Genomic DNA, 23,951 nt, shown 5'->3' with positions numbered 1-23,951 from the left:
AAAGACAGCACTGAAAAGAAGGACTGTCAGTTTTCACTGAGCTCTGGTAACCTGTAGACTTTCAGTCCGGAACTGGGTCTTCATGACAGTGCACACCATCAATCAGGTGGGATTAACGGTGGTGCGAGAGACTAATTTAGATGTTCACATACTCAATATCAAAGCTTTCATACACAACCATTAGATTTTTTTTTCCCTTGTGACAGTGGGTGGTGTTATACTTTCACTAGAAAGCAATTTCACTGTGAATTTGCAAGCTATAATTACCAACTTTCCGAAGCTCAAAGGAAGTATCAAAGCAATGTCCAGCTGCCAGGAGGAGAACTGCATAATTGATTCCTGACTGCAATGTTGGCTCTGACTCAAATGCCTTCTTGAACCTAGAAAAAACAAACACACAAGTTTACTTCCTAAATAATGCAATCTAATAGGTACATAATTATACTTTTAGGTACTTTAAGTGCTTATCTTCTGTTTACACAGCAAAAATCCATGGAAGGAAAAATATTTTACTGTTTTCCACACATGATTTTTGGCAATTATTTAGGAGTTTGATACTTATAACATACACTTGCTCCTCACACTTCTTTCCCTTCACACAAGTACAGACTACAGTCACCCACCCCAGTAAATTTATAGTCTCTTACTAGATTTGCAATTCTTCCATTGAGTTTAAAAGAAAATATTATCAACTTGTAATAGACCCGTTTCACAGTTTTATTTATTAATAGGCTCTTTAATTTACTCTTAAAATATATGGATTTTTAATAACTTGAACCTTTAGACTGATCTGCTCCAGTGACATACATGCATATCAAAATGCATAAGCACAGAAACACAAAAAACACGCTTTGCATTCAGCCATGATTTCAGCTACTACAAGGTTTATTCTTTACTAACTTTGTCCTCATAAGTCTATTCACATAAGGAATGGACAACGCTAGATTTGATTCTTCTCAAGAGGGAATGAACAAGAGAGTGAGGGAATGGCAGTGGTATTCACCTAGCTCAAATCTTGTCTTAAAAGAAGTCCAGGGGTGTCACACAAACAGAGCAGACTTAATCCTAGTAATGTAAGTCTCGATGACAAAACAGAAGAAATCTACAGTGTTTTAAACTTGTTCTATTGAATACGAACATAATTTGGTTTTATATATGCACCTCTGTAAGAAGGTAAACGAAACTAACATACGTGAGGTAGGGAGCACAACAGATGCAGTTAACACTACTGCACTGTAATAAAAGGAATGAAGTTTATAATTACATTCAAAAGGAGAGGAAAAACCCAGGCAAACATACAGATTACAAAAATGAAGCATGTTGTAAGATTAATACATAAGGAAGGAAAGAAAAAACTATACAAAACCTGAGGATTTGGCTTCCAGACCACACTTTGACATGAAAGCAAAATTATGATATTTTGATCCTAGCAGGCCCAATATATACCTTTTTTCCCTGCTCTAAAGCTCTGCTTTCTGAAACTGCAAGACACGTTCCTCTTCTATCTGCTACATACATGCTCTTCCTGTACTATAGCTCTGCCCACCTCCAAGAACTTAATCATTAGACAAGAGTCTAGCACTCCTTTAAAAAACCCTGCATAAGGATCTGAGCAGACAATTTCTTCTTTTCTTTCATCATCTGCCTTTCCTCTTCTGCTGTCAGTTACAAGAAAATAAGGAAGAAAACACATACAAAACATTTTTGGTCACTAAAACAACATACCATCACAAAAAATAAACCTAATAAAAAGCCACCAATGAAGCAGAAAGACCCTCATTGATTCTAAACAAATACATTTGGAGGAGACCAGTTGGCTGGCATAATTGGTTTAGAGACAGGACAACTTTGGAAACTGGACTCCCTTTCCTCCCCTAGTGATCTTTCATGCTGTAATTGTCATGCAGTATCAGGAAAGAGAGGAAAGATTGGCAGAATAATTGACAGAAAAGAAGAAAAAACCTTGAAAATAAGTACTGTGTGTTTCAATACAGGAGACTTCATGCTTCCGCCTATTCATTTTGCCACAAAATGCCTGATTTCTCGCATGACTACCCAAATTGCTCTAGTTCTAGGACAGATACATACCTCCTTTGCTTTTAAATTCTGAAGTTTTGTATCTCTAATGCACATCAAGTGGGAACATTTGTGCTGTAAACAATGTTAATCATACAGGCAAAAGAAATAGAGATGACCTTAGGCATACAAAATAGTCACTGCTTGCAGACACAATTGATGTAACAGCCCCACAAAAAGGATGCCTTTATTTATGCCATGTCATATACAGGCAATGAAAACAGCCATACACCCAAAAAATATGTGCTGTGACCCTCACAGACTAAGAAACCAATTCATAGGATAATAAGACTGATTTCCTTTATTATGCTCAGTCCTTGGCTTCTTTATACTTAGACTGACAAGTACCATCCTCTAACACAATTTTTGCAACATGCATAAGAAAAAAACAATCAGGAACCAAATATAGACATGATGCTTCTCCCTTCCCCATAGTTGAAACTCATCTTTCTAGCCATCTACATGCTATCTGCACCAAGAAATACTAGTATCTTGGAACTCTGAAGTCTTATTTAAGTCTCCTGAATCCTTATAACCAAAAGCATAATTTTACATCTGTTGTGATCCTGTGCTGACATTCTCGAATCTGCCTTATATCCACAGTTTGCACAGCAATAATTTACAAACAAAAATAAAAAAAAATCTGTAATAATTAATTTTGAACAGATGAAAATGTTCACACTTTCCAAATAACTCAAGTCATATCTGTTCACTGAACTGATTTAAATTCAGCAGGTGCAATTGGTGTGCCTTGTCAAACCCTAAGTATCACTGGAAGCACCTGTGCAGCATTGTGGAAAAGCAGTCAGGTTTAAAAATCTGCCTATAAAGTTAGAGGTTGGCTTAGCTGATGCAATTAAATTGCCATCAAGAAATTGAAGCTGACATTTGGGAAAATGTTGCAATGTGGACACTGAATTAGAGAGGTAGCAGTAAGAAATTCTGAATAAAGACTTGACAGCATTGGTGAGTCTGATTTACACTGTCAGTAAGCAACAAGAAAGTGACAGTTAATAATTAGTCTTTCATTTCTTGTCTCATATTTATATAAATGTCTTTTATTCTGCTTTTTAATTGTCATAAAAGCAAACTTACTGCCTTTTTTTTTTTAAATAGGCTGAAGTACCTTCACATCACAGGCTGTTGCAAAACCAGTGCTTTGGTTCTGCTGCCAAATTCTTTCCTTATACAATTCACTATACTTTTCCTGCATCCTCATTTGTCTAAAAAACAGAGATAAGAACCCTTATCTCAACATAAACTAACACTACCATGGAGGCGTTGTTCCTGTATGCACCTTACTCCTGCCCCCCCTGTAGCACCCGTAGTAGCTCTGCTCCCTCCCAGGAGCCATCGGTTGGGTTATGGCTCAACCTTTCAGCCCCACCAAGCCTGCTGTATGACTAGCACTAGAATTCAAATCAACGTCCAACGAAGTACAAACTAAAAGCGAGTGGATGGAACCTGTAGCAGATAGGCCAAATTCCAGCCTAACTGACACAACCCAGCCCTATGGCAGCTGGCCCACCAAGCAGTCTGTGTTGGGTCTTCTTTGCCAGAGACTTCAGGGATTATTTTTAGGGGCTGACTTGTCAGCATCCCCACCCCACCCCACTGCAGGAGCTGCCAGCCTCCTGTCCTTTTGCAAGCTTTTACGCCCGAATGCGATCATTGCACCTCGTCAAATAGATGAGCATCATGACTGATATACGTATCTATTAAAAGGTTGTTAAAATGGCTATGTGAAATACCCTAGTAAGTAATTACCCCTGTTAAACATATAGTCTTTCTTAATTCTGTTTGAAAATCTCAGTTTATCTGTTCTTAAACAGATAAATGAAAAGTAGGAATGAGGAAAAAGCAAGATATACAACAGCAAATCTAAGTTCTATTTATTCTGTTTAGCTCATGGTAATGCCTAGTATTTGTATACACAACTACTACAGTTTTCTTTTTACATTAATTCATGACATTAGCAAAATATTTTTTTAAACAGTATTTCAAAAGTTGCTTATGAGCTTTGTCTTAGAGAAAATACAATTTTTCTTTAAAATTATGAAATGGGAAGGAGGGAAACAATGCATTGCTTTCCTGTTATTTTAACATATTTTAAAGTTCGGTAAGCTTTACAAAACTGTAAAGCATGACCAACAGTTAGGAATTGTACTTGCATTCTGAGACCATAAATGGTAAATAATAATATATAATCTTTTACCAAAGACAGCTCTAATCTGAAGATTACTGAAAAAAGTGATAAATGAGGAAAAGAGAAGCAAGCTTTCAGTTCTAAGCATTTACTTCAATAGGCAGCTGATGAGCACGGAACTAGGTTCTGATGTGCAGGATATGCACAACAGTGATTTTTCTGTATTCTCTTTCTGAATTGTAATGGAGAAAAGCAGCTCATCCTGACAAAAGTCTAGGATGGCATCCAGTGCTGCCATTACAAATATGTCTTTTGGGAACTGAAAGCCTGAGGGATAAGATAAGAGACAAAGAATACTTTAAAAAAAAATGTATTCCACATTAAAGTTATCATTTTGGTGCATTTCAGAAGCAATAACATGATACCTGCCTCTAAAATTATCATAAGAATGTATAATCTAATGTGTGCTTCTTAGACTCTTGGTGGTACTACAGTCCACTGTAATATGAAAATATTAAATGGTGATGATGGGGTAATATTCCTCGTGAGCAATGAAGTCAAAAAAGACAAAACGGTACATCCTAAGCATCAATGCAGATTTATACCTCAGCACCTTTACGCTTACCTGGTAAGTATCTATCAGACTGCAGATAGACCAATTGATTCAAGTCTGATTATTGTCTGGCCCAGATTCATAAGAATAATAGAGTAAGGAAGAAACTTCATATTTGACAGAGACCAAGAAAATATATTCTTGTTTAAGGAATGTTTTCCCAAAGCTAAGAAAGGGACATAGACCAGGAAAACAGTACTCACCAGAACGTCCCTTTGTCCCTGCTTTCTATATCTATGAATCCAGATTCCAAAAACATGTCCTTGTAAATTCGACCAACCAGGCAGTACATATCTGAAGCTACTTGATCTTCCTGTTCTACCAAAGGAATCATAATTTCTAAAGCTTTCTGTCTGTCTCCAGGCAAATTTCGCCTATTAAAAATAAATATTTCAATTTAAAAAATGAAGTTATCAAGAAATACATTTTCATGACCATATTTGAATATATACTAAATTAGATATTTAAAGTTTGATTATATTTGTTTATATGTTTTACCCATGTAAAATGTGCTCCTAGATGCAATGGGCTATTTTATAAATACTATTTTAAATCATGGGACACTTACAAAAAACTTCATAAAAGCCCCCCACGCATGTTTTCTCCCCCGTGAAGTATCAGCTAGAGCAAAGCAAAAGCAAGCCTCAAGAGCAATCCTTAGAAAGTAATACTTTCTTACAAAATGTAAAGATGTAAACCCAGGTTTCATATCTAAACTTTATTTCACAGTAATTCATACTTTAATGACAAAAGATTCCTTCTTGTGTTTATGATTTTTTAAGATACATTTCGAATGTGAAGCAAACAAAAAAAGCACAAATCAGATTGAATTCCCCTATAAGAGAAGGTTAGGAAGTGAAACCAATAAGGTAATATCAAAAATATTTCATACAAATAAACCACGTAACTGCAAGCATTAGACACTTCCTGGTGACTCAGTTTGGATACATACATCATTCAGTATCAAGAGTTTAGAACTGTTTTTACCTATTTGTGTGCTGAACAAGCAAACGACTCCTTTCTCAGCAAAAACTATTCTTCTGTGGTTTCAGGAGAGGGTTTTTTGTTTATTTTTCGCTAGTTTTTATTTTATTTTGGAGAAGTTGCATGCAGAATTTGAACAACTATCATTTGAATTGAGGGAATATACAAACATGTTTTTAGGTCTACTGACAGATTCTCATTTGATAGCGAAAAGGCTTTTAAAAAGTCTCTTAAGATCAAAAGTCACAGCTATCTTAAAGCACGTACTACTTTATCAGAGATTCAATAATGGAATTTTCTTCCCTTTGCAGGAACATATCAAATGCATGTCTGCACAGGCAGAGGAAATGTCAAATGAGAGGCCAGAGCATGTGTACTCTAAGCAATATGAGCTCATGAACGCAGTTCCAGAAGGAAGTGATGCGGAAGAATAGGCTTAAGTCAAGCTGAACTAGGTAACAGAGGAAGAACGAGTATTTGTATCAACAAAAAATAATTGAGAAAACAGAGCAAAAGCATTTCAGCAGACAGTATGAACACCTTTCCTGAGGAAAAAAACAAAACCAAAATACAATAGACGGTGCAAGTCCACGTGCTGGGCCAACCTCTATTGATGTTAGCCTGATAAGAATACATCAAACCAAGTACCCTTCCTTCCCAACCTTCAGACCAGTCAAGTTCTAAGGAATGAGGAAAGTCTACTCAGACTGCAGACTTGCAGTAGGCTCCTCAAGTACTTCCAGAGCGGTGCAGCAAGACTGGTGCACTTAGCTGAGATGCACAAGTGCTCCCAGTCCCAGGCAGAGCAATCAAGTGATCTCAGCTAAGCAAATAACCAAGCTCTTTGAGTCTATGTTATTTTGGATTCCCTGCCAAATGATCACTTGACCATTTGTGGAAGGTTTGATTCCTTTTGTCTTCTCATTATGATCACTCAAGTAAAGCAACAGTCTGCAGCTTCATGTTTGCCAGCTGACTTTGATTAGAGAAGGGCTATTTTCAGAATGCAATTTCAGGTTGATAATCCTGCCAGTGTCTTGTATTGACTAGCACTAACCCAGATGAAAACAGTAGCTAGCTGAACTTAATGAGAACAAAAACATTAAGGCACAGCACTGGTTTGTGATATGAGCCACCTATACTTTGCTGGTCTCCAGAGACAGAGGTCCCTACCTTTCTTTCTGCTTCCTCTACCATCATCAGTGCGTTCACACACTTTCTTAATTTGGGTCATACTAATCCTAACTGAGCTGCTCTGTCCTTCTGTACTAGTGACCTAGATTAGAAGCAGGAGGAACAGCTTCTTCCACAGCAAATATTAACACGTGCAGAGTATTCCAGATCTGCTTTAGCTCAGGAAACATCCTCTATATTCGAGATACGGAGAAAGTTACAATTACCCCAAGTAATATCTTCTTGGCATACATGTTTTTATGGCTGTCATTGACTGCAGGCTGTAAATTCAATTTGAAAAGGGGACAGGGAAATCAGATCTGAACTCCTTTGGAGGCACTGTGTAGACCTTCTGTATGCCAGATACCCTCAAAGGCTACATCTTACAGTCTTCTCTATAAAAATGTACCTCCTGGTCTGCAAGATGAACCAACAAAACCAATGGAGTATAAGGGTCTGCCTGAAAAGATTATACCACAGTTTTGCAACAGAAAATATTTTTAGTGCCTGAGTCAACTAGCCAAATCCTGTTTTCAGAGGTGACTGTTGTAGAAAACAGTGACCTCGGGGGTCTAAACATGTTAAAAACCTGTTGTTTCTGTTTTAAAACAGTTTATCTTTTCAACTAGTTGCCTATGACTTACTTTTGACATCACTTTGACACGATATGCAGTTTTCAGCCTCCTTGGCAAACCTGAATTACAATATTCGTTCTGCTTCTCTCACAAATTTTATCTGTGAGACAGTTTCTGTATCTGTATCAACGCCTGCTGAGACTGGGTCTGCTCTTCTAAATATCAACAGCACAATCTTTACTGTGACAACACCAAGAGATCAGAACATCTCTCATTTCCTCTGAAAAGTTCCCTTGTTAATGCCTTGCCTGATTGCCAGCATTCTAGAATTTCATTTTTAAAAATACGAAAATATATAGAAAAGTCAGGACATGGGTCCCATTTAAGCCAAGAAAGCAGTGGTTGTTGCTGCATGTGGTACATTTTGTGCATGTTTTCAGAGCACGTGAAAAATTGTCTATTACGGTAAAATCCTTTGATTAACACTTGATGAAAGCTTTCCTCCTGACTCTTGACAACAGGACAACTCAGACTTAAATAAGAGCATGTCTAAGCCAGCACAAATGCTGCAACACTGCCACTCAAACGGCAATGCTAAGTGTACTTTACAGAGGTAAAACATTGGTAGTATTTGTTTGCTCGGATTTAGGTACTAAAACAGAAACCTCAAATATTGATGCAGACCTATGGAAAGAAAAATCAGACAGTAAAGGAAAAGGAATATAATATGACAGTATGAAAGGAAAACAAAGCTTAGATTGAACATGAAGCTCTGAGTCCCCAAAATCACTTCAGTGAAAACCCTAGACCTGTGTAAAAAGATTCCAGTGGAGACCTTTAACCAGGATTACCAACTATATGTGAAGTTTGTAGTACTGATTTACTAGTCAACAGCGGAAGGAAGGGTAGAGTCTTACCTGTTCAGTGCAAATGCATAATGAAATCTCACATGGTGGTGGGACGCCAAGTCAAAAGTAGGCAGTTTTTCTAAGGTTTTCACCAGTTTCACAATGGAATCATAATCCTTCCAAAAGAAGGGAATAATGAAGTTTTAAGTGGCTGTACCAAAGCATACCTATATAAGCGCCTCTTTGAGCTGCGGACCTGGTATTTCATACTACGATGAATTTTTAGTTTGCTGTAAGTTATATGGATTTCAGTACATTCAGTCTCAACCTGTAAATGGCTTGGCATCCAGAGATGTGAATACACACAGTATTTAGCATAGAAACACAATTTGGCCTCCTGTACTTAAATGTAGATCTATGGAAATTTCAGTACATATATTTCATGACTTAAGTTAGCTTCAGGGGCTGAACACAGAAGAGTTCCAGAACTCTTTAAAGTAAGCTTGAGACACAGTTAAAGAAAAAAACCTTCAAGATGATTAAGCAGCAACAATTGGATTACAATGTAAGTGATTACTAGCTCCACTCAGAGAAACTGCAATGTATATAAACATGTTATGTTGCCATGAGAAATATCATAAGCATGGTGACAAAGCACACGCACAGTAAGAACACATACCTATCAATAGCAGAATGCTAACATAGCCTTTAAGTAGGACACAGCAAAGGCTGCTCATCAAATAGTAACACTGACAGGGAGGAGTGAACAGAAGTGTAAAGGCACACTAGCATATAGAAGTATAAAGGCATGCTATAAAACAACGTAACTAAAAGTAAAGTGGAAAAGAATGTGAAGATACCCTAAAGGACTTTTACTACTGTTTATTATTCAGAGTTTGTTAGAAAATCTGTGCAAAATACACTAGACATTCCACTAAGAATGAAATTTAATATATTTTTAAATGATCTTTGAGTATGAGATACATACCTGGATGTCTCTATAGGACAACAGCAAGTTTATTACAATGTCAGCAGACAAAACTTCAATATTATCCACTCGCTGCCGAATCCTTGCCAGCTCTGCTGCAAGCTCTTTGCCCGTGTAGAGGGTACGAGCCTTCCTGATGTCATTAAGAATGGATTCCCGGAAGTACTGGCTGGAGAGGAACAACATCACGTTAGCAATTTGGGACAGGTCCCTTGCATTTGCTTTTCTGGCCCTGCAACTCTACCACAGTACCTTTGTGGAACATTTATTAATAGAGCAGTATCAGTGTGGGGAGAGTTGGTCAAACTAAATTTTCATTATCAATTTGTCTCAACAAAAAAATCTCATCATCCTGAAGAATGAGCCTGACACTTACATGAATTTTACAAAGACGTACAAAAAGACAACTCACCTTGAACTGGCCTGTGCCACCTTCAATAGCTGAATAAATCGATCCACCAAAGGTAAGCATATAGGCCCAAGCAGTGACTCAAAGCTGGGCTGCATCAGCTCTGTTAGTCCCTTCATAAAACTACTATCACAGCAGTACACCTTGTTATGTGGAGTGATCATATAAGGAACAAATGTGTAGTTACCAGTGCACATCTGTAAGAAAACAAGATGCAATGGTTAAGGCAGTTACGGTTTAGCAAGCCTAAACATAAAACAACTGCATATACCAAACACAAAATTACACTTGCTAAAGTCAAAGGGACAAAGATTTTACATATGGAGCCTAGGATTACATAAATTCAATTTTCATCTCAAACAATGTACATCTGAAATGTATATCACAAACGTTAAAAACAATAACAAACTGCAACAGAAAAACTGAGAAAAACTAATCCACACATGAACTGCAAAACAACTCAAATAATTTAGCCTAACAAAGACAAATGAAATTTTCTGCTACATAGCAACCTTAAGCAGGATTTAAACCTATACATATTTCAGAATAATCACTTACAGAATGTCTTAGAATTGCCAAACTGTATTGATTTCCATATATCAATGTATGACAGATACTTTGCAAAAAAAATCATTTATCTTCCAGGAAAGAAGGAGACAAGGCGTCTGGTGCCTGCGGTATGTGAGTACAGATTTATGCCCATAGAAAGCTTGCTGAACATTTGCGGTTCTGAAAGGTCCCGACTATAAAACAGCATACCATCGGAATCAGGAGGAGTGCTGCCATTTGGTTTTGAAGCTCAGACTCCACTACTGAAGTGGCAAGCAGCCCAGGAAGAAAAGCGTAAGGAAACAATTCTTGAGATACATTTTGGCACCCCTGAATTATTTCTAAGGCTAACTACTTTCCAGTCAGCTTCTTCTGCTCTCCCAGAAGTCAATACAGCAATCAGGATCACTTCAGACACTCCTCTGGCAAGCTGGGCTCCATGCAATGAAACAGCAGTGACTGGATAGTTTTCAAAAGCACAAAACCAGCTGCATGCATAAAGCATACACTTTAACGCGTAAAATTAGATTTTTAAAATTTGGAAGGATTGAGGTACTCTAGACTGTATAAACATGCGTACATATTTGTCAGTAAAAATTAATTTGTGTACAGATCTGAGATTAGGTATGAACAGTGTAAGAATGATTTATTATTTTTTTAAATTACACCTGTTACACTATTAGATGCTCTCAAGAGTGAACAGACAAATATTTGACCCTGGTAAAGCCTAATATGCCCCACAGACAAAAGCAGAGAGGCAGCGCTGAACTTACTGGAACTAGTTTCCGCAATTACAAGGCAAGGGTGGGCAGTGACTGGCACAGGAACCGCTATTAAGCACAGGAAGACTATTTTTCAATTTATTTATTTATTTTTAATAATGAAGGAAAGAGGTTGGGAGATCAGAGCCAAGAGAAAGGGTGAAGTAGCTACAGATATCCTCGGGCAAATATTTTACTTCCTAATGTTTATTCAGTACATTAAAAATAAATTCAAGACTGCTTGCAGGAAGGCTTCTCAGACCTCTGGCATAGTTCTTAAAGAAAAATCAATTCTGAAGAAGGATGTTTCCAGCTTTTGAAATCCACAGAACCCGAAGTTTATTCTAGTGTAATGGTCAGGCCACCTACAGAGACAGCACTGAACTCTTCATAAATAATCCTACAAGCAGGAAGACTACTACTTCAGAGCTCTTAGAAACTGATCCTGAGTGTACTTTGTCTAGAAGTATGTATGTATCCATTTCAGAGGAACAAGAGAGCCAGCAAAAATTAATTTACATGCATTTTGCCTCTTACCTGAGACCAAAAAAAAAGCCATTTATGTTATAGAGCCTGCTACAGAAGGCAGAAGCCTTCAGAAGCAGAATACAAAAAGAGCAGTAAATTCACTGTTGTCCACATGCCCCCAGGTTTCTGAGGTAATTGTCTAAAGGCACAATCTCACCTTGATCCTCCGGGTGTCTAGTGGGGTGGAAACAGAGGCCTTTCCCTCAGTCAGGGCACTAATTTGGATGTTAACTTAAGCCAGACTGTTATGTTTCTGGGGATCTGCCTGAAATCTTTCAAATTTGGCTGAAATTCATCGGACAGAAACAGGCAGATACAGCAAGAGGGTAGAGGAGAAAAAAAGTACATGCTCTTAATATTCACTTCTTTTGGAAAACAGCTTGAAGAAAAAAAACACCACCACGTGCAGTAAAGTTAACAAATACAACAAATACTGATCTAATTTTCACTTTCTTATCTAAAGGGTACACTAGATGTTTATCAGATGAACCTGACAGAGGCAAAGATGCAGTAGCTCAGGTGACACAAGCGGAAAAAAACCAAACAAGTTATGTATTATTTACTAAGGGCGGGGGGAGGAAGAAGATAACAATGAGGGCAAGACTGCTCTCATATAATAAAGTCCAGGGTCTCCTACTACGGAGAAAAACGTTTGTCACCATCACAAATTCTAACCACAAAGACACAAATTACACCTGTGTTTGGGCAACAGCTGGGACAGGAGCCTGAGGGGACCGAGCTGCCAGGCAGCAGCTGAAGAACTGTTCCAGTGGTTCCAGTGCCAGGCAGCTCTAAACCTTCCTCCCAGAAACAGTCTGAACTTCTTCTCTCCTCATTCCCAGACTACACAACCTCCATCTCAGCTGCTTTTACTTCTTCTCTCCCCATCTTGGTCAAAATGTAGGCTACACTAACTTTACTGGACTTTCCGACACACTCTTTCTATCTGCTCACATATTTCTTCCGATTTTGACTTGTTTACAGCCCATTACTCCACTTGGAATTTTAAACATTTTCCACTTACCCTATTAAAATCTGCCCTGTAACACTCCACCCCAACTCTGATTTCACAAACTGATATTCTTTCCTAAGCCTAATTAGCTTCACTCCTGATTTTAAGCTTGCTGAGCACCTGTGACAGAAGCGTTGTTCTCCTTTGATCCATTACTCTGACTCACAGTATAATGTACAATGCAAGTAATAGCACCGGGCCATTCAAGAAAAACGAGGCAGAACAACTTAAATACAATTGCAGTGTCCTTAGTTGCACTCACACCCTCTTCCAAATTCAAGTAACATAAAAGGGCTTCAGAAGCATGTGAGAAGAGAACCCAAAATCAACAGGAGTTGCTAGAAGTTTTATTTCCCGGCAATCCTTGTTTGTAAACCCATCATTATTATTTATGGTTCAAAAGCTCACATTACACTAATGAAAGTTGAAGTTCCTGGAGGTCACCTGAGCTGCAAGCCCGAAGGCATTACTGAAAGCATCAGGGCCGCGGCAGACCACCGGCGTGCACACAGGGTTTCTGTAGCTCAGCCACAAGAAAGCCTCAGGACATTACAGAAGGTAAACTCAGCCTCGTCTCCCAGACCAGCTGAACTAGCTATATCTAGGAGACACGAACACCTAGCTTGAAGGCTTTAGGCCCGCAAATTCAGTGCCTGGCAGCATCAGGTCACCTTCTGAAATAAAATCTGCATGACAGCCCCATCACCGAATCAGTCAGACTGGTCGGCAAACAGGAGTTCTGCTTGGAGCCAGTTATACACACGCAAGTGTTTACCATGAAGTGACTAAATCTGTAATTTGTTTTTATGGATGTTTTAATTGCTACATATTTTTCTAGTGTCCCTTTGTAGCTTGCTATACAAAATTAAACAATTCCAGCCTATGTGTACCTTCAGTTTAAACACAGCCATAAGCTTGTCTAATTAGCTCTACCATTACAGAATTTGAAACCAAAGTGCTCCCAGGTAGGCCCACTGCTCACTGGAACAATAAGCATTTCCTTCTTGCTCGGTACCCTTTCTCTGCTTGCAAAAGTAAATGAGTATTTCACCTATTTGTTTTTAAGAGGGATAAGAAAACTACATAGCACGTAGTCTTATTTTGATCACCACAACAAGAATACAAGCCAGCCAATACCCTTTTTAATATGGAACTGTTGCTTGTGTAAAGCACAGCCTTTTGGGAAACTTAGTTGGGAGACCATATCTTATTACAAAGAACATTACGCAATAAGGTGAACACTATTCTCACCCCCACAAAGATACCTAGTGTGGTAAAGAACACTCTTCTCTGAAAGTTTTGAAGACTAAGACATGGTGCTATACAGATGAACATTTGAGTTCTGCTCAAATAATTCTCCGATCTTGAATTTTACTTCAAAAGGAGGGAGAAACTCTGGAAAATCTGAAGAATGCAACAGTGTCCAATCCTCTTGACCCCTGAGATTCTATTTTACTCTGTTGGAACCATTTAGCAGTCAAATATCCATAAACAGAAGAAGGCTGTTTTCAAAGACGAGAAGCGCTGAAGAAAACAGAAAACCCTGAAAACCAAAACCATGATCCTTTACTTCTAGATGGTTTACTTCTGGATGGGAGAATCTGACCGAATCCCACCTACTTGCCTACCCTTCAGGTCAGCATCCACCAATGTATTTATTTTAAAAATAAAATTATCCGATGTAATAAAAATAACTAGCATCTCTCACAGTGGGAACAGTTCTTCCTGCTGACTCTCCTTTAATTAAGATTGGCTTTTTCCCCATTTTTCCCTGTCAGTTCTTTTGAGGAATATCTGCTCTTACTTCAAGTCTTTTGATGAGATTTTTATTAAAGGTAATTCTGTGACTGTTCACGGTGTTGCATGTAGCAGATGGCAAAATCCTAAAACAAGTTATTAAATCTATTCCCTCCATCCCCAAACACACAGTAAATCAACATGTGCTGATGTTTTAATGAATACAGGCTCAGTTTGGGCTTACTTCAAATCCCACTCAAATGAATGACAGCCTTGCTATTGATTTGAAAAGGAATGTAAGTAGGCCTCACACCTCAAACGAATTAAAGCACACAAAATGGGTCCACTCTTTCAAATAGTTTCTATTTTCTTTTCATGTCCAGCAACAACAATCTATTGCAGCCATGACACACCCTAAAGGCTTGTTAAAAATCAGCATACGTTGCATACATCTTTACATCATATTTACATCATATCCAAAAAAGTTATTTTTTCAAGGGAAGTATGTATGAAATATATCAATAAATACAAAATATGAAAGAATGAGCAAGAGATAGCGATGTATCACAAACATCAAATAACACAGCTGTCATTAGCAATGAAATATTTACTGAATATTTACTACATCACATTTCTACACGCTTGGATACCAAAACCATCAAACTGTTCCCAAACAGTTTGCTAGTGGGGAGAGGAATATTAAAAATATTTCTCTCTACTTCTACAGAGAGAGAGACCAACAGCTAAACATGTCCCATGGGATCTGCAGTTTTATAGTGGTACCTCTAGGGAGGCTCAAAGCTTGGTAAAGTCACTGGCATGCCTCAGTCAGGCTTTTCACACTGCTGCTGAAAGAGCACAACCAAGCTGACCCCCAAGCTGTGCTCTAAGCAAGAGGCAGTTCCATCATTAGGAAGGGCTGTGAAAAACCAGTGTTAATTACACAGTCTGATCCCTCTGAATGACAGAAATGTAAGACACTAATAAGCGTTCCCGGCCATACAGCATTAATCTTAGTGCTTAATGGCTAACCCTGAGCGTCAGCTGCCTAGCAGAGCGGTTCCCCTTCGGTCCTAACCTCTGTTCTGCTCAGGCCGGCAGCTGTCAGGTAGGATCACACCCCTGGCAACTCCTGAGGCCATGCACGGTGCAAGCAGAAAGCCTGAACCGAAAGGTAAACACCGCCAAGGCGTTATGGAGGTTGGCTGCAAACCGTACGTATATTATGAGCACATTAAACTTCCGCAGATTCAGCAAGTACTGATATTAAAAAATAAAAATCAGTAAATCACCGTTTGGAACATGACCTGCAGCTTTTCTCCAAAGTTAACAAGATTCAAGCCAGGCAGAACTAAGACAACAACAACAAAAAAAAACGGTGAGCTAAAAACAAGCAAAGTACAACCACGTACTGTAACCTTTATACCAACATCTCTTTATGACTGAAACTCTTTACTAGTAATTTCTAGAATGGCTCTGCTGCTTGGTTGACCCCAAAAATCAGATAACAGCAAAAACTAAACTTGAGCTTTCAAGTATCAAAGTAACTGCCTCCTGCCAGAGTATCACTCCCTGTAAAAATGTATGTTTTTTTTTGATATTACTGCAACATTTGGAAAAGGTCCAACCAAACAGCTATAAAACCACATATAACAGGAAATGAGCCTACGTTATCTTTCACTGCTCTGCCCTTACAGGTTTATCCTAGCTATGCAACGCTGTATTGACCATTACTGGGAAGAACAAAAATCCAGTCAGAACAAAGAACAAAACAGTTGGTAATGGATTTTTTTTTCCTCCCCACCACTTTTAGGAAGACAAGGTTCAGGGAAAGTAAACACAAGCCATTTCAGTCAGACAGATCTATATATAGATAAATACACACACACAGACACTTACTTGTTTTGCAGCCTTTTTAATCCACTGGTGCCAAGGATACCATCGTACTGTTATGGTTGGTGTTTGCATGCTATTAAAACACATTTTCTAGAACTGCATGACTAAAATCCTGTTCTATTTCATATGCCAATTTCATTTTTCCTGTATTTGCAGCATCACAATCATTCACGTACCTATTTTTAGTAAGGTGAGTAAGGTGGGGGGATCATCACCATTTGTTATACCAATTTATGCAAGTCTGAGGATTTGTGAACAAACGTGATCTTTATGAAGCTGGAGTTATATTCAGTACTTAGGTACACAGCAACATTTTGAAAATTCTATTTCCAGGTAACTTTTCTGAGGAAATTCAGGAATTGGCACGAATCCGTGCCAAAAAAGGGAAAAAAAATCAGTTGCAGAGTTGCTAAGCCAGTTTTACTGACTTCCCTGTTCTAATCACTGGGAAAATACTTCCTCCCAGAAAACATGTTATGTGGGTGTGCTTGAAAACATCTGAGATTCTCAAGGAACACATTCTTTTTGTGGCATACATCGAAACGTTTCTAAAAGTGATAAATGACAGTTTCACAGCCACCTATCTAAATTTAAATGGAAAATGGAACAATTCATTCTCAAACAGATAAAGGCCAAGCTATCATACTGCTCCTTGAGCTTCAGGGACCGTCATTTAAAAATAGGACAAGACAACATCTCCCCTTTATTCTAGTGCACAAGCCATATCCTGCTGGTTTCCTGCTAAGAGAGCTGTTTCCCCTGCTCTCACACAGACTGTATATTAAGTACTCAACATTTTACCTAGATCTCTGTCATTGTGGGTCAAAGGAAGAAAGAAATATGCAATAAATAAGTTTACAAGAAGCTCACTGTTCTGTTTTGTTTTGGGTAAAGACCTAACCGATCATCTACCCCATTTTCATTGGAGAAAAGCTAGATATTTTTAGTCTAACACAGCATTCACAGCATTCTGTGGATCTCTGAAAAGCACTTTTTATTAAAGAGGTGCACAGAAATCTATGGAATGTGCTTTGCACTTCCCTTTTTAAAAAAAAAAAAATCTAAAGATACTACACAATTTAAAATGCAACATTAGGGCCAAAGGTTACACTGGATTTAAGGTCTTCAGAAATTCTATTAGCTATAGTAGATAGCTGCGTCCTTTTCAAAGGGATTTGTTTCATACAGATAGAAGTCAGTATTTAATCCATGAATTGCCATGTTAAATAACATAACAAAAAAACAGAATATCTCAGTGTTAAAACTGCCATAGAGACTGCATAATAACTTTAGAAATTGGTTGAGTTTTAAATACTTCATATGCCCCTTCAAAAGTTTATTCAAATATATGAGTTTTACAGCATCCACTAACTCCTCAGGATATCTGCAAACCACTGGTTAACTGCTACAAAATTATACCCTAACATAGATGGCTACCAGTACCTCCCCAGGCGAAGCCAAGAACTCCGCATACCAAATGCGTATCCTGATGTGACTGACCCCGCTGCTCCTGAACAAACCACACTGAGAAACACATGAAAGACGTTCTCACAGTCAGAAGTCTGTTCACCTCGAACTTAAGTGTAAAAAAGGAAAGGGGGATTTGCAAGGCCAACCTCAGAAACCAAAGGGATGCAGAGGTGTAGAAGCCTACAGTTTAGTGACAGGCACAGACAGAATACTGGGACCAGCACTGCACCAGGGCTAGCAGGCTCCAGCCCTTTGCTTCTAGAAATAAATACATACACACCCTCTATAAATATATCTATTTTCACAGCTGCAGCCATGGGTTTCTAAAATGAGCACCAGTTTGCAAATAACTCTATTTCAATGGAGTTTCAAAAAAAAAAGCTCTGAAGAACACTGTATGGAAAAAGACAACAGGAAAAAAAATGGACAGATGAAAATGGTGTGTGGAAAAAAAATATGACAGACAAGTAAAGGCAGCAAAGAAAATACCACAGATAGAAGCAAGGTAAAAAGTGAGCCTGGTACCTAGCAACAAAGTGATACACACGGATTTGCTGCTAGGAGTTCCAGAATTCTGCATCTAACTCTGTAAAACACAGTAGGAAAGTGTTAAATGATTCAAGTGGAAAACATAAGATAAACAACACTGAATGCCACAGAAGTATGGAATGCCTAGAATTCAACTGGCACACAGAAGTCATACTTACATTATTCTTCTGGCAAATAATCTCCTAGAAGAAGAAGAAAAAAAGACATTGACAATATTGAACAACTACCAGGGAAGATATCTGATCAGTATGACTCGCTAATATTAACGTATACTGACATGACAGGAAAAGGCTGGTTGATAGAAGTTTTCTAAGCCTGTCAAATCAACAGAAATCGAGTATTGTCTCAGGAGAGACAAAAAGGTTATATCACTAAGTAGATACATACATCCTGTAATATATGCACAGAAGCACATGTACTCCTATAAGAGACTGTCCAAAAGTTGACTGTTAATACATAACATATACTCACAATCGTAAAGTTAAGTTTATCATTACCATTTCGCTGCCCACAGAAAAACTGTAAACAGTAAAATAGAACAGTAAAAGCAGTATTTCTAGGAAGTTTAAAATATTCCCAACTTGCACTGAAAGTCAACCATGAGCTACTCAAATTAGGTGAAATTCATGTCGCTTTAGTAAGTTTGATGCAAAGAATACATCTTCCGTTTTTAAATGCAAAATTTCAGGGAACAAGAATCCAAAGCACATATGGATGGAAAGAGATGGGTCTTGCACAGCAGTCTCGGTGGTACAGCCCAAGGATCTGCCTGAGGACAAGCCACTTGTGGACAGTGACCTCACTTTCAGGAATTTTTGCCACCAAGTTTTGTTACCAGCAACAGTTAACCTTGCCAGATTTATCAGACAGCTACATCACACTGCTGCCACTGTGACCACTGAGGAGCGTATGCCACACCGTTAAAAAATGGAGAGGGCCGAGCCAAGGCACCTCATGCTTTCTCTGTCACATGTCAGGCTCACATGCAACTGCTCTTTCCCCAGATGAAGTGACATGTTTCACATAGGACTGCTGCTAGTTTTCCAAACATGGGACATAAATGTGTGTACACATACATATATAGGTAAACTTTTGCTGTTCAAAGGTTCATCTATGTTTCCTTATACCCCAGTTAAATCATATGCTGCAATCCCCCCATTTCCTTAATCATTTTTAACTCACTGTTATATACCAGATTAAAACAGCACACACACAAAGGTTGTATGTGAGAAAAAAGCCAACAAGTACACTGCACACTCATGCAGTGCTTCGAAGTCTAACCGCCGGCTGTAACAAATACAGGAACAAACACTGCCTCAAAAGATGCTCGTGCATGCACACAACTTTTTTTCCTTTTTTTTTTTTTTTGAGGAAGTAACTAAATAACAGGGAAGGGGTCTTGTGAATCTCTGGTGATTTTTCTGCAAACAACTGAAGAGCAGAAGCACGGGACCAACTCAAAGCTAAAAGAAACCATGGGCACAGATTCCGAGTCTTTCAATGGGCACTGTACCAGTGGCAATTGGGACATCCAAGTCTCACAGCATAGGATTCAGATTCCATCGACATCAGTGGGAACCTGGCATGTGACCAGTTTGCAAAGTCCAGCTCAAACTAGTAAGATTTTTTCCCAAGTGGTGTTACCACTCCAAGTGAACTTTCAGTGGGAGCTGGCTATTTGGCTCCTTACACAGTACAATGAAATTCTGCTCTGCTTGTATTCTAGACCATTATACTTGCATAATTACATTCAATCCAAATATAGGTCTTTTGTTATTAGCAGTTTTATTTTTAGGATTTTTATCTGTATACTCTTTGTGTTGCAAAAAGAAAGGAATTGGATTGCCACCAATTCTGTTGGCCAAGATCATCTGGAGGGAGGTGCAGTGGGCAGAAACCAAGTTCAAGGTGTTTCTTCCCTACATGAGAACCAAGCTGCGAATAGTTGGGCAGAATCAAAAACAAATACCCTGCATTAACCAGAAGCAGTAGAAGCAAATCATTCATGAGAGGCGGCAGTGCCCAGATTGCAGTGACTCACCAAGCTGCTTACTAAAATGCTTCTTTTCAGCAATGCCTAGAGTTTAAGTGCAGTAGTATAAAACACCTCCTGATCACAGCCAATGAATCTGAGGGAGTGGAAGTAATTTAAAATACTTCCATCCAAGTTGTTTGCCCTCCCCCATCCCTGTGGAAGTTAGCAAACCTCTAGCAGAGGAAGAAGCAAGTGTCAACTTGGCTGCCAGAATTCACAGCCCTATGGATTATTTTAAACCTCTATCTTGCCTTAAGCTAACCTACCATACTGTGAACCTTGGTCCTGAGAAACAGGCATAAGTTTTATTTCTACTAACTCTGCTACAGTGTCAGTAATCTCCAGCACAAGAATCCCATAGTCTCGTCAGGTCTGACCAGAAAATTCCTACTTCACAAGGCAGCTAAGGATATAAGGATTATTCTACACGCTATCGTTCTCAACCAGTTGTTCTTACTGTAACAATTTACTCCAAATACAAGTAATTCTCTTGAATGACAAAACCACATATTTAAGTTCTCAATTGAGATTTGTCAAAATTATGTTTCCATAAAGAGCTATTTAACATCCAGCTATTTAACTGACCATGGTAAAGTCATCTAAATCTTTCTCTTGGGAAAACTAAACTGCATTTTTCAGCACTTCACTGTAGACTTGTTTTCCAAGCCTCAAAACATTTTTGCTATTCTTTTGTGAACCACAAGTGGCTTCTGTATTTCCCATGGAAATAGAGAACCTATTTCAAGAGTTAGATAACTGCGTCTTTTTTTTTCCCCCCCCTCCATTTTTTCATTTAGAGGTACCTTCAGTGACTGCAGAGACTCAGAATTTGTATCACAGTAGAGGATAATGTTGTTAGCCATACTGAAGCTCTCTCTGACTCCCAGGTGGTAGAACAACGAAGGCTGACGGAAGGCATCACTCATCTCTACAACAGCAATATCTGCAGAAAGAAGTGAAAAATTAATTGTGAATGAATGCCACATACTTCTGACAGCCACATACTTCTGTGCCATTTTTAATTGCTTTGGTAATAGGATTAGATTTTAAGTAGGAAAGAGTTCTATAGGGTTTCCCCCATTTAAGTTATCTCTGAATTTTGACTATAGTCAGCAGGATGTGGTTTAATTTTTTTTCCCCCTCCTCTTCCTTCCCCTCCCTTTATTACTGTTCCCTCCCCGCCCCCCCCCCCCCCCCATGAGACCTTCATTTCCACAGGTAAAAAGTTGTAAGACATCAATAATCAATAAAAGGCAAAAAGGTCATTTTATGCCTTAGAGAATAAAATGTGTTTAAAATCTGTTTAGTTAATCTGTACTGTGTATGATGACTGGTGTCCTTACAGGGGAAAAAAAGATTGCATTTGATGTGCATTTTCATCCTCAATGCAAGTTGCAATAAAAATCCATGTAATTAAGTACATGATTGCATAATATGCTGTATAGATTTTGTATTAGAACTTTGGAAGAGAATGTCAACAAAACTGAAAGCAAGGCAAAAGTAGAATTCCAGTATAAATTACCACTCACATCTATTTTGATTCATATAGAAAGACTAGAGAAAATAGGACAAGGTACAGAAGAAGGGAAGGAAAGAGGGAGTGAATATGTAAAGCTGTAGAAACCCTTAGATAATTAAAAGCTTCATTGTGCATTGAGAATTCTGTTTATAGTAGATTGATCTGCATGACCTAAGCACATACACAAACACACATACACAAAAAAGCAAATGTAATCTTCTGTGATTTCTCTTTAAAAAAAAAATCTTTCACTTTCCTAGAGGCACAACAAGGTAAAAGTAAAACAAGAGGCAATTACAAAATATCAGAGATGGTTAAGGCTTTTTTTTTTTTTTCATAACAGGCAGCATATTTCCACTGCAAAAGTTTCATTGGATCAGCTGACTCATCTCCACCTCTCCTGCAAAGCACCCTTCTTCACTCAATTCCACACAAAAAAAGAAAAATGTAGTTCTGTGAAGAGCAGGAAAAAAAAAGCCACCTGGTTTCCAGGCCTGCCTTCTTCTGTGGATTCTTTTACAACAAAAGACAGGTAGCAAGACAAGCTCTGTTGGCAAAAAGATGAAGTTCGTTTACTTGGAATGAATTAAATCTCTAATTAGATGTAAGAGATTCTACCTCTAACCACAACTTTCACCTTGCCTATTCCCTTAGATCTTCAGAACTATAATGAAGACGTTCGATACTAAATAAGCCCTGTGGCCATACCCTCAACTGGGAAGGCAAGAAGGGAGTCTCCCAAGCTTGTGAAAAAGTAACATTTTTAAGACATCAACTCTTCAGTCCTATTTTACTGTAATTGGCTTACAGGCTTGGAAATTGTCAAAAACCTAAAGAAGAGAGGGACACAGGGAGAAGAACAGACATCTGCCTATACATGCTTATGTTCTTCAAGAATGAGATTAATGAGAGGCAACTAAGTGGTATAAAGAAGGGATTCTTCCCCCTCAAAAATCAAATATGAAATTCTGTTCTTTACGAGTTTCGTAAGTTGCATTCTAAGAACCTCTGCTCAATTTCACATATTTGCAGTATGGATTCCACCGATTCCATTCTATTGAAGTAGAAAAGGCAGCACATTACTAAAACTACACAAAGACTGATTTTTGGAAATGGAAATACCACAAAAGCCAAGTAAGAATGACATTACTCCTACTAGATACTGTTTGGGTAAGGACACCTCCCACCAGACCAAGTTGCCCAAAGCCCCATCCAGCCTGGCCTTGAACACCTCCAGGGATGGGGCATCCACAGCTTCTTTGGGCGGCCTGTGCCAGGGCCCCACCACCCTCTGAGTAGACAATTTCCTCCTAATATCTAAAAGGGGGGCAGATTTAGATTTTGTGGACCTCCTCTAGACTACTCCTCTGTAGTCTAACAGACCTACATCCTTCTTGCGCTAGAGACCCCAGACCTGGATGCAGCACTCCAAGTGGGGCCTCACAAGGGCAGAGCAGAGGGGGGACAATCACCTCCCTCCACCTGCTGGCCATATCTGTTTTGACGCAGCCCAGGATGCAGTTGGCCTTCTGGGCCACAAGCACACATTAACAGCTCATGTTGAACCTTTCATCCACCAGAACCCCCAAGTCCTTCTCTGCAGGGCTAATCTCAATGAGCTCTTCTCCCGGTCTGTGCTTGTGTCTGGGACTGCCACAACCCAAGTGCAGCACCTTGCACTAGGACTGGTTGAACCTCAGCAGGTTCATGTGGGTCTGCCTCTCAAGCTTGTCCAGCACCCTGTGGATGGCACCCCTTTCTTCTGTTGTACCAACTGCACCACTCAGCTTGGTGTCGCCTGAAAACTTGCTGAGGGTGTGCTCCATCCCACTGTCCATGTCATTGATAAAGATATTAAACAGCACCTGTGCAAGGACAGACCCCTGAGGGACACCACTCACCATGGGCCTCCACCTGGACATAGAGCCATTGACCACAACTCTCTGGCTGCTGCCATCCAGCCAATTCCTCATCCACCATACAGTCCACCTTCAAATCCATCTCTCCCCAATTCAGAGATAAGGATGTGTGGAACCATGTCAAAGGCCTTACAGGAGTCCATGGTAGATGACATTGGTCAATC

At 38.9% G+C, this 23,951-nt stretch overlaps 1 protein-coding gene across 1 annotated transcript in view; it reads right to left on the bottom strand.

Annotated features, from left to right (window-relative positions):
- MAP3K5 (mitogen-activated protein kinase kinase kinase 5) overlaps positions 1 to 23,951 on the bottom strand; it is a 101,479-nt gene that overhangs the window by 49,681 nt on the left and 27,847 nt on the right. The window contains exons 2-8 of the mRNA XM_048075713.2: positions 21,153 to 21,292; positions 18,473 to 18,496; positions 9,816 to 10,009; positions 9,404 to 9,572; positions 8,485 to 8,591; positions 5,039 to 5,209; positions 268 to 380 (exon numbers count right to left, since the gene is read on the bottom strand). Of these exons, the coding sequence (XP_047931670.2) occupies positions 268 to 380; positions 5,039 to 5,209; positions 8,485 to 8,591; positions 9,404 to 9,572; positions 9,816 to 10,009; positions 18,473 to 18,496; positions 21,153 to 21,292 (918 nt within the window). The remainder of the gene's footprint in view (positions 1 to 267; positions 381 to 5,038; positions 5,210 to 8,484; positions 8,592 to 9,403; positions 9,573 to 9,815; positions 10,010 to 18,472; positions 18,497 to 21,152; positions 21,293 to 23,951) is intronic.

This window comes from Anser cygnoides, chromosome 3 (assembly GCF_040182565.1).
Source record: "Anser cygnoides isolate HZ-2024a breed goose chromosome 3, Taihu_goose_T2T_genome, whole genome shotgun sequence".
NCBI classification, from domain to species: Eukaryota; Metazoa; Chordata; class Aves; order Anseriformes; family Anatidae; genus Anser; species Anser cygnoides.
Note: the sequence above shows the minus strand (reverse complement) of the source record. Positions and strands in the feature narration are given on the sequence as shown.